The following is a 10,766-nucleotide window of genomic DNA, read 5'->3' as shown; positions in this document are numbered from 1 at the left end:
CAAGATGACCACTCTACCCAGAGAGTCACGCTGCCCCAGAAATACATAATAAAAAAAAAAAAAATATATATATATATATATATATATATATATAACCATGAACTTCCTTGAAATAGACTTCCTACCAGGTAAACCACACCTTGAGCCTAGACCTCCCTCTAGTATAAAAAAGGAAGCCTCAGGTAGTTGCTGTGCATTGTGGCATTGTAAAATATATCATGCAGAAGTGTATTATTATTTGCCTGTTTCCAAGTTTTAGCTTCTGTAACAACCAACTCTGCAGAAGGAGGGTGGCCTGGCTCAGCCTGAGAGATGCAGTGAGGAGCTCAAACATCTGGAATGAGTTTGGTATACAGAAGCTGCTCCTCCTAAGCAAAAGGTAATCCCCATGTCACCTCCCATTGGCAGTAGAGCTCTGAGATATTTTTTGCCTGAATCACAATATACAATATATATCTAACCAAAGAGATAGTTCTAATTTACAGCCTTCAGTTCTTCAGTTTACTAAGGCTCAGCAGCACATGTGCATTAAAACAGTTGTCTGAAATTAAAGTAGCTGTATATTAAATTAAATGCTCTTAAAACAAAATGAATGAAAAATACTTTTGAGTGACTGTAATAAAAATACAGTTGTGCAAAATGCAAAAAGAAAAGATACTTTAACTCAAAACAAACTATCTTAAAAGTCTTTCAGCAATGTATTCAGAACTTTGTTAAAATGCTTTGCAGTTTCACCTTTTGTACAGTTGTTTTTCTGGAATATAATGTTGTTTAGCCCATGGTAAGTGTTTGGGCATTCTACGTTTGTTTTTGTAAATGTAAATATGGTTTCTATAATGTAAATGTGAATCGTGACAATGTAAAAATGTTGCAGTGGATGTAAATTTGTATCACAAAAATGTAAAAGTGTTTCACTCCATGTAATATTGTTTTGCATGTCCCAGCCACCGTACTCTCACTCTGCTATGCCCTGTGTATTTGTCTAGTGAAATCTTAAGTTGGGCAATTTAGTTGTACATCATTGTAACTTGGAGGCCTTTTCAGTGTTAAATTAAATTCTGCTGTTTAACTCACACATCTCTCTGTTTTTATCTCTGTCCTCCAGGATGGGGGTTTCAACAACCTGCATTCCTTAATGTATATTTGTAAATCTTGTACTTATTTTGTATTGTAAATAAATGTCACTTTTATGTCCAAGATAGATAGATAGATAGATAGATAGATACTTTATTGATCCCGAGGGAAATTCAAGCATCCAGTAGCATATACATACATTAAAGGTTAGTACTTGACATTAGGGGTTAGTACTTAAGCATAACTAGACTAATTTAAAATTAAATAGAGGCAACGGTAGATAAAGAAGACCATTATTATGGTCTATGTACATATATACTGTACAGGTGATCAAGTATGTACATATGTTGACGGTGGTAGCCAAACAAGGTGCATGAGTGAAAAAGTGCAGGATGTGCAAAAACTGCTGAGACAGTGTTAACAGAATGGGATAAGAGCAAATGTGCTTCCAAATGAGAAAAAGGCACATGTCCATAAAAACTATTCAGACTATGGTTGTGGTTGTGACCCCTGCGCCCTCAGCGAGATGTTGTACAGCCGGATGGCCCGGGGTACGAAAGAGTTTTTGAGTCTGTTGGTGGAGCAGGTCAGGGACAGTAGTCTGGGGCTGAACACACTCCTCTGCCTGCTCAGAGTTCTATGCAGAGGGTGAGAGGAGGAGTCCAGGATGGTCAGGATCTTGTCCAAGGTCCTTTTTTCTGCCACTGAGACCAAAGAGTCCAGCTCTGTGCCCACCACAGATCCTGCCCTTCGGATCACTCTATCCAGCCGTGCTGCGTCCCTTTTCTTTATGCTGCCTCCCCAACACACCACAGCATAGAAAAGGACACTGGCCACCACAGTCTGGTAGAACATCAGCAGCAGTTTCTTGCAGATGTTGAAGGACCTCAGCCTCCTTAGAAAGTACAGACGGCTCTGTCCTTTCTTGTGGATGGCGTTGATGGTCTCTGACCAGTCCAGTCTGTCATCAAGCTGCAGTCCCAGGTACTTATATGAACTGACCGACTCCACCTCCACACCCTCTATGGAGACGGGCCTCAGGTCTGATCTGTTCCTCCTGAAGTCCACCACCAGCTCCTTGGTTTTGGAAGTGTTCAGCTTCAGGTGGTTCGCCCTGCACCAGCCAACAAAGTCTTCCACCAAACTCCTGTACTCCTCCTCCTGTCCATCCTTAATACATCCAACTATGGCAGTGTCGTCTGAGTACTTCTGCATGTGGCAGAGCTCAGACTCATACTGGAAGTCTGATGTGTAGATTGTGAACAGGACAGGGGAGAGCACAGTGCCCTGTGGTGCTCCGGTGCTGCTGACCACAGTGTCAGATGTGCAGCCACCCAGCCTAACGTACTGTGGTCTCTCTGAGAGGTAGTCCACAATCCAGGAGACCAGATGTGAGTCCGCTCCCATGTTATGCAGCTTGTCTCTCAGAAGAGTGGGCTGGATGGTGTTGAAGGCGCTGGAGAAGTCGAAGAACATGACCCTCACAGCGCCGCTGCCACTGTCCAAGTGAGTGTGTGCCCGGTGAAGGAGGTACAGGATGGCGTCATCCACCCCCACCTTTGCCTGGTAGGCAAACTGCAGGGGGTCCTGGGCGTGTTGAACCTGGGGTCTGAGGTGGTGGAGCATCAGCCGTTCCAGGGTCTTCATCACATGTGATGTTAGAGCCACCGGCCTGAAGTCTTCTGGTTGACTCGCGTGTGGCTTCTTGGGGACTGGGACGAGACAGGATGTCTTCCACAGGGTTGGAACTTTCCCCAGACTGATGCTCATGTTGAAGACCCGCTGGAGGGGATCCCCCAGCTCAGCAGCACAGGCCTTGAGTAATCTCGGGCACACCTTGTCCGGACCTGCTGCCTTACCAGGGCGAAGCCGCTTCATCTCTCTGCTGACTTGCTGACCCGTGATGGTGATGGGTGCTGTGGCGCTGCCTGTGTCCTCCTGCTGGCTGATGATGATAGGTGGTGGGCGGGTTGGGAGAGAGGGGGCGTTGTTGAAGAACTGGTTGAACTGATTTGCTCTCTCTGTGTCCCCTTCTGCTGTGCTGCGGTTCTTCTTGCAGCCTGTGATGGTCTTCATCCCTTCCCAGACCTCCCTCATGTTGTTCTGCTGCAGCTTCTGCTCCACCTTCCTGCTGTAGGACTCCTTGGCCTCCCGCAGGCGAATCTTGAGCTCCCTCTGTACCTGCTTCATCTCCTCCCTGTTTCCATCTTTGAACGCCCTCTTCTTTCTGTTGAGGACCTCCTTGATGTCGCTGGTAATCCAGGGCTTGTTGTTGGGGAAACAGCGCACAGTCTTAATAGGGAGAACAGTATCCCTGCAGAAGTTCACATAGTCTGTGAAACAGTGAGTAACCCCCTCAATGTCCTCACTGTGTGGCTCAATGAGTACATTCCAATCTGTGGAGTTGAAACAGTCCCTCAGAGCCTCCTCTGCCTCAGGGGTCCACTTCCTGAAGGAGCGGGTGGTTGTAGGCTGCCTCTGTACTTTTGGCTTGTACTGAGACTGGAGATAGACCAAGTTGTGGTCGGACTTTCCCAGTGGGGGGAGGGGTATGGCGGTGTATGCATCCTTAGTGTTTGCATACAGGAGGTCTATTGTCCGGTTCTGCCTGGTGGGGCAGTTTACAAACTGATAAAAGTCCTGCAATGTATTGTCCAGTGTGACATGGTTAAAGTCCCCAGATATTAGGACGAACGCGTCTGGATGTTGTGTTTGCAGCCTGGCAACGACGGATTGAATGACGTCACACGCGGTGTCAGCGTGTGCCCGTGGAGGAACGTAAACAACAATGGCGATGGTGTGGGAGAACTCCCGTGGCATGTAGTATGGTCGGAGATGTTACAGACATTAAATTAAACAATGAGAATAATGTATTATATGTGTTGTGATGTTATAAATATTACTAATATAATAAAATAATTTGAATTATTACATGTTTAAGCTAAACATGCAATAATTCACATTTTGCTATATATATATATATATATATATATATATATATATCAGCGATTAACACAGCATAAACCTCATAAAACATTTGTTACGGTGTTCTCCAACTTTTTCCTCATCAGTTTGTTTTGAAAATGCGCTCCTGTTTTTTTTTCTGCTGTGACTTCCGTTTCAACTGAAATGACTTCCTTTTTAAGTGAAATTCACTCGCTCACACACACACTAGTAGAATTCCTTTCATACATACTAGTGAAAATGTGATTTTAGAAATTTCACTATTGTGTGTGAATGATTTCAGTATGAGAGCATTTTAGTATAGTATATAAGAGGAGATTTCAGTACAGTGTATAACAGCATTTCAGTATAATATATGAGTGGAAATTTCAGTATAGATATAGCAGTTTCAGTACAGTGTATGAGAGGTTTTACTAAAATGTGTGAAGGATTTCAGTATGACATATAAGAGGTTTCAATATAATGCGTGAGTGACTTAAATTTCAAGTGTGTCTCTGAGAGGGTAATTCTGAATAATGTCTTAAATGGTCCCTCATACCTATGGACCAGACTGCAATCAAGCCCACACATCTATTCTAACGCACATAAAAAGAACAGTTTATTGCTACCCATGCCCTTTTGCTTTGTTCTCTCCTCAGATCACAGATAATCAGCTTTGCAATGCTGCAAGATCTGCATGCTTTTCTTATTTAGATCCAGACAACTGTGAAACACTCTAAATTCAAACACAGAGAATTCGTTTGTTTAAATGCTACCATAATAAGATTTTGTTTGGTTACATATCAAATCTCTTGAAATATCTCAAGAATTTAGGATAAAAGATCATTTGAACAGGTTGCATTTGTTATATTAACAGTTGATACATAGTTTATCAAGCAAAAGAGCAAATTATTCTACAACTATATATATATATATATATATATATATATATATATATATATATATATATATATATATATATATATATATATATATATATATATATACATATATATAAACAGTGGGAAGCTCTAGAACTGGCAGGATTGTAGCACTGTGTTGATGAATGCAAATTAAACTAAGAATCCTTTGTCATTTTACTCTGCTGTTAATAGTTCATGTACATGCTATGTAACAGGAAAATGCCAAACAGAAGACCTTTTTGATAGTGAAACATTTATTTTTTGCTGTTTATATTACACCATGTGAACAAACCCATTATAATATAGCTCAGAAGGCACTTAACAAATAATAATTATCTCAAAAAACCTTTGTTTTTTGGCATACTTATAGTTTTTCATCTTTATTTCTCATCATTTTAATACGTATTGTCACTTGATAAACTGGAATGGACCATTAGGGTTTGTACATCCCATGAAAGGTGACAGGAATGCTGCACTCCACTTCTGCCCTGGCAATCTCAGACAGGTCCTTAGCATTAAGGATGAGGAGGTATCCTGGTCTCTGGGAACCAGGAGCCACTACGATTGTAAGCAGCACTCCTGTGGAAACACAAACACCCAGATTTGGTTATACAAATCCCTGAATTGCTGATATTTTGTCTTATAATAGCTCCCACTGTAGCGCCTGTACTTTAACTTCTGTTGACTTACCATCGTCCTCATCTACTCCATCAGGAGTCTGCACAAACAGAGGCTCTGAGGGGTAGGAGTCCGGCTCTTGCCATACCCAGGTCTCCTTGGTCTTCACATTCAACTTGCAGATCTAAGCATGAGTTAGAAAATGTATCAACAAATGCTTCTGTTTTCATACATTCCCCATCCGAAAAACAGTGTTTTACTTTCTTACCCTGTCTGGTATGAAATGGTTGAGACCCAGGCCGTAGGCATATGTGTAATTCTTCCCTGCATACCTCTCGTAGTTAATCTGTGGAAACTCAAAGGCTACGAAACACAAAAAAGACAGTAGGAATCACTTAGTGAAGAAACCTTGGATCTATCAATAACCTTTCTGTCCTATATGGGTGCATTGGCACCTTGGCGAGGTCCAGAGAACAGCACCTCAGGCTCCAGAAAGACCATCCCATCAGAATGCATCACAGCTGTAGCTGTAGTGTATGGCAGGCTCACAAGATTCTTCCCCTGCTCCTCCTGTATCATGTCCACAATGTAGTGATAAGAACTAAGAATACATGTTTTGGTCTGTAGGTGACATTTTGTCTCGCTGGTAAGAAAAACAGGTGGCTCACCTTATGGACATCCAGGGGGATGACATATCTCCGAACTTCTGGCTGTGGAGCCATCATTGCTGCCTTCTTCACCTCCTCCCAGTTGGCTCTCAGATTGGCCAGCCAGAGATAGTTATAAACAAACTCAAAACTGCAAGAAATAACAGATAATATGTCTGTATCAAACAAATCTGTAGATGATATGAAGGTGTAAAGTGCTAAACTATTTCCATTCAGTTACCCTTTCCATGCACAGAGGTCAACAACAATGAATCCTTGGTCCTCATAGGTGTTGATGTGGTGAAACATGCCAATGGGTGCACCTTTAAACTTGAGATCAACGTACTCTCCTGGCTCTTTCTTGGCAATGTGGAAATTGGTCTGTGAAAATTGCATTTAAGTAGAAGATTGGCATCATGACATTTTTGGTGTAGGTCTGATGATAACATACAGCACAGACATGAATCTACTCCAACATCTTACTCCTTGGCTCTCATTGGACTCAAAGCAGTCCATGTAGTTGGAACCTCGGATACTCCAGGCACTCAGAAACTTCAGCAGGTTGATTTTCACAGGAGTCTCCACAAAGACAAAGTAGTTCTCTGACATGCCAAAGCTGAAATAGAAGAAAAGACAGAATAGAACTTGGACTTTATGCAACAGCATTGATAACATATTGACCCAAGAAAAAAACCCACTCACCTATGCACATAAGAGGGCTTGAACCTCTCTGCACTGGGGAACTGCACCACCACCTTTGACTTCTCAATGGGATCAGACTTATCTAAGCCAGAATGGTTGATACATGAAAAGAATTACTGTAATTGCTTTAAACCCCTTAAAATACACATCCCCTTTTGTTTCCATTAAAGTAGCTTTAGGTTTGTTGACGTAATCTCATTCCTGACCATCTGACAGTATTGGCTTGTTCCAGTTCTTTTAAGATGTATATGATGCTTAACAAGAGCTGTTGTACAATGCAATGTTTGTTTTTCCACTTTTTCCACTAGAGTTTTTTTTCCATCAGGAGCACATATAAAGTATGTGTTAAAGTATTAACACAGCAAGAGTGCTGTGTTAATACATAGAACCAAACAAGATAAATGCCTTAATTTTCCAGTGTTTAAACTGTCCAATAGGAGACTTAAGGTCAGGCAAAAGATTAAATAATGTGGCCTTTTTTTTAAAGATGATTTGAGTGATGATGATGATGATGATATATACAGACAATGTTGTAAGTTATGTGCAGAGGCAAACACCATTGCACGTAAATTTAGTTTTTGCTGTACTCAAGTTTAAGTCTCTTTGTTTAAAACATATTGTACACCACTCTACATGACCCATTTGTGGTCATCTTATAAAAAAATCTGACATCTGAAATTTATAAGTTGCATACAATGATGCTATAAGAATAATACTTTAGGCTCCCAAAAGAGGGAGCCAGGCAGATGCTTGTCACTTTAGGAGTGAGCACACTCAAAGCACTTCTAAGAAACTTTTTATTTAAGTTTATGCAACATCTGGATCTATCCACAAATGGTGACAGAGGAGTAGCACTCTCAAATCCTTCTGAGATTTGTTCCTGTTACTTATCCAGATTGAGGATGTACTGGCTGAAATGTCTGTATGTTATTAGGTGATCCTAATATGTAAGTATAATATGTAAGGGTGATATGTAAATATAATATAGTGCTTATTCAAACCTTTCTGTGTGGGAGGGATCCTGACAATGTTGTAGGCCAGTGTTGCACCTTTTCCCATGCAGTTTCCAATGTTGTATACGGTACCATCTCTCTCAATATGAGGGTGGGCTGTTACTCCGTTAATGTTGACAAAGTTGCACATGTCAACCTGCATAGATACATAAAAGCTTCAATTATTCCAGAGACATGATGTAGTTTAAACTGGTTAGATCAGTTTCTCACTTTTAAAACTCCATTTTTATGTTGATTTACCTTTTTCAGTGTCTCCAACGTATCAGTGTTCACTTTAGTGATGAAGTTAGTTTCTGTTACAGCATAGAAATCCTCCCCAATAGGGTAGACATTCACCAAACAGTTGTCTGTGACCTCAACTCCCTTGAAGTAGGAGAAAAACCTACAAACACAGAAAAAGATTTTGTCAATCAATATGAAAATAAACAAATGACCAACGACATAATCCAGAGAAACCTAAAGTAGATACAAAGCATCACCATTTTGCACTTTTAATATAAATCCTACAGATAACAACAAAGAAAGTTTCACAAGTGCAACCCACCTGGAGAAAATATTTTTGCAAGGATCTGGGTATGCAAAAGTGCCAAACTCAGTGATTACCACGCGCTTCTCTGTAATCGCTCGCACATATGCATCTGTCCTGACAAACCTGGATGGAGGAAAGATAGAAAACATTTTCATCTCGAAACACACACAGACACACACACACAAAAAAACATTTTAAAAATGATAAATGATCCTAAATCCTGTGGAATTCAATCCCCAAAAGTTAACAGTAGAGGGAATGTGTCAAGGTTAATAATATAGTTAAACACAGTCCTGTTTATGCAGCAAGAAGCTCTGATTAATAAATGATTGAATGAATGAAACGCATCAGTGCTCCACAGGAAGTAATATCTTGCATTTTAAATTTTTTTTTTTTATTATTATTATTTAATTTAAAGGTGTTGATGCAGCTGTTTGTAGATAGAGTAGAAGTAAAACCACATTTAATTTAACATAAACATCTCTTGCTAGCATTATTTTTAAAACTCTGCAGGTTGATTGTAACCTACTGTAAACCATGCAAATAACCCCATGAGACAAAACAGAAGTATTGTCCTTGTAGTCTTACTTCCTGTAGTAGGTGACCTGGCCATTCTTGAAGTCAAATTTATGCATGAGGGCCTGCCCATCAAAGAGGTGGTAGAAGGGTTCATCTCCAACCTCAAAAAGTCCAGGTCCCAAACGGAGAAGACTTCCCTTCAGAAATGGAGGAATCCTACCTGGAGAGTAAACATTAGGTGGGAAACACAATATAATATACATCAGTAAAACTAAGTAAAGGTCTCTGGTTACATGTAAATACCCTCAATAGTTTTTGTGTGAGAGATTCAAACAGACCTGTGACAGTTGCTGGCAGAGGCTCTGCCAACTCCTCACAGGTCTCAAAAATCTTCCTGTAACCACCAGCTGGGTGTTCAAACCTGTTAGGACACAAACATATATACTGGTACAGGCAGCTGAAATAAAGTTGACAAACTATCAGCAGATTAAATGCATGTGTGTGCTAGTCAAAATACAGAAATAACACACTTTTCACATAAAAAGCTAACCTTGCCTTTCTTGCTAGTACAACATAACCCACATCAGATGAATCTCACCTGCTGACCATGTTTACTTCTCGCAGCAACACACAAAGCAAACTCTTAGGAAAACCTGTGGTCACTTCTGAACTGAAATCTTCTGATCTCCCACTGGATTTGTGGTATTTATTTGTCAGGGCCTTATAGCGCTCATTACGCTTCTCTGTAAATCTTTCTCCTGGCCAATCATATCAAACCATGAACAAGAATCTCATTGTGCCAAAGTCCTCTGCCAGATGACTCAATTGCTGACCCTCTGAAACCGGATTTGTTGAGGAGAATATGTTTTGCAGAGAACAATGCTTGGTAAAAATGTTGCAATGGTGCATGTGATTTCTTTCATCTGTATTAACTGTTTAGGCTTCTGTTCTTCATTACTAAAAGAAGTAGATTTCAGCACTGATAAAAAAAAAATCTAAGGATGGAAAACAACATGATGAACTGTTTTAAAGCATAAATGAAAATGGGAGTAATTGAGTATCTGTGTGATCAACTCTCAAAGCTGCTTTCAGTATTGGTTCTATGTGGGTTAAGGGGCTTAAAAAAAAGAATAACTCAGACAAAATGTATAAAAATAATAATTTAAAATTTTTTTCCTTGGTTTTTAGACAAAATAGTATTTTATTTTACACCAAGTAATGCTTTAATTTATTAGAAGGTGGGAATAATATTGATTATGTTACAAGTGTAATAGTAAATTTCCACTGCTATAATCAGGTGACATAGTACAATGGTTGTTACATATAATACTAATGAGAAGAAATGTGGCTCATTGTGCTTTGGTCTAAACTCAAAATGCTTGAACTTGCTTGTCTCTGTGCCAATATAATCCAGGTGTTGTAATTAGTCTGAAAACAGGCTCTGCATTGTTTCTGCTGGGAAAAAACACCATTAGGAGACTTTCATCACAGGCAGCATTGTGACGTGGGCTATACACAATAGCCCACATGCAATTAAAGTCAAATACTCTCAACAACAATGTTGCTGACATTTGATACAATAATCCCAATAAAACTGTAGTTACAAGCTTTTTTTCTTGCATTTCAGCTATATGGTATCAAGTAATGGAATGTGTTAATTATTCAAAACAATTATTGTATGTTTTTAGATATCATAACTGCTTTGGGACCCCAGGTCTATATCATCTATTTGATCCATCCCATGAAAACTCTAATCCAATCTAAACATACCGTAGCCTGTATGGAATGCAAATGAAGC

General features: G+C 40.0%; 1 protein-coding gene across 1 annotated transcript; it reads right to left on the bottom strand.

Moving 5' to 3' along the window:
- Nucleotides 1-5,228: 5,228 nt before the first annotated feature.
- rpe65a (retinoid isomerohydrolase RPE65 a) lies at nucleotides 5,229-9,643 on the bottom strand. Its single transcript, XM_041992087.1, has 14 exons — nucleotides 9,567-9,643; nucleotides 9,307-9,389; nucleotides 9,038-9,188; nucleotides 8,465-8,572; nucleotides 8,161-8,302; nucleotides 7,909-8,056; nucleotides 6,908-6,989; nucleotides 6,689-6,821; nucleotides 6,447-6,586; nucleotides 6,227-6,356; nucleotides 6,014-6,128; nucleotides 5,827-5,921; nucleotides 5,631-5,742; nucleotides 5,229-5,519 (listed from the first exon to the last, which is right to left on the bottom strand). Exons 1-14 carry the CDS (start codon nucleotides 9,575-9,577, stop codon nucleotides 5,374-5,376), a joined length of 1,596 nt encoding a protein of 531 aa, XP_041848021.1. The 5' UTR covers nucleotides 9,578-9,643; the 3' UTR covers nucleotides 5,229-5,373.
- Between the last annotated feature and the right edge of the window lie 1,123 nt (nucleotides 9,644-10,766).

Source organism: Melanotaenia boesemani, chromosome 8 (assembly GCF_017639745.1).
Source record: "Melanotaenia boesemani isolate fMelBoe1 chromosome 8, fMelBoe1.pri, whole genome shotgun sequence".
In the NCBI taxonomy this organism is placed as follows: Eukaryota; Metazoa; Chordata; class Actinopteri; order Atheriniformes; family Melanotaeniidae; genus Melanotaenia; species Melanotaenia boesemani.
This window is presented reverse-complemented; position numbering and strand designations above follow the sequence as displayed.

What these genes read in the sequence shown, in the direction of transcription:
- rpe65a (XM_041992087.1), bottom strand. An exon ending in GACCTCTGTGCATGGAAAGG is followed by an intron (nt 6,357 to 6,446) that starts GTAACTGAATGG and finishes TATTTCTTGCAG; the next exon opens with TTTTGAGTTTGTTTATAACT. An exon ending in GTTCTCTGGACCTCGCCAAG is followed by an intron (nt 5,922 to 6,013) that starts GTGCCAATGCAC and finishes TGTGTTTCGTAG; the next exon opens with CCTTTGAGTTTCCACAGATT.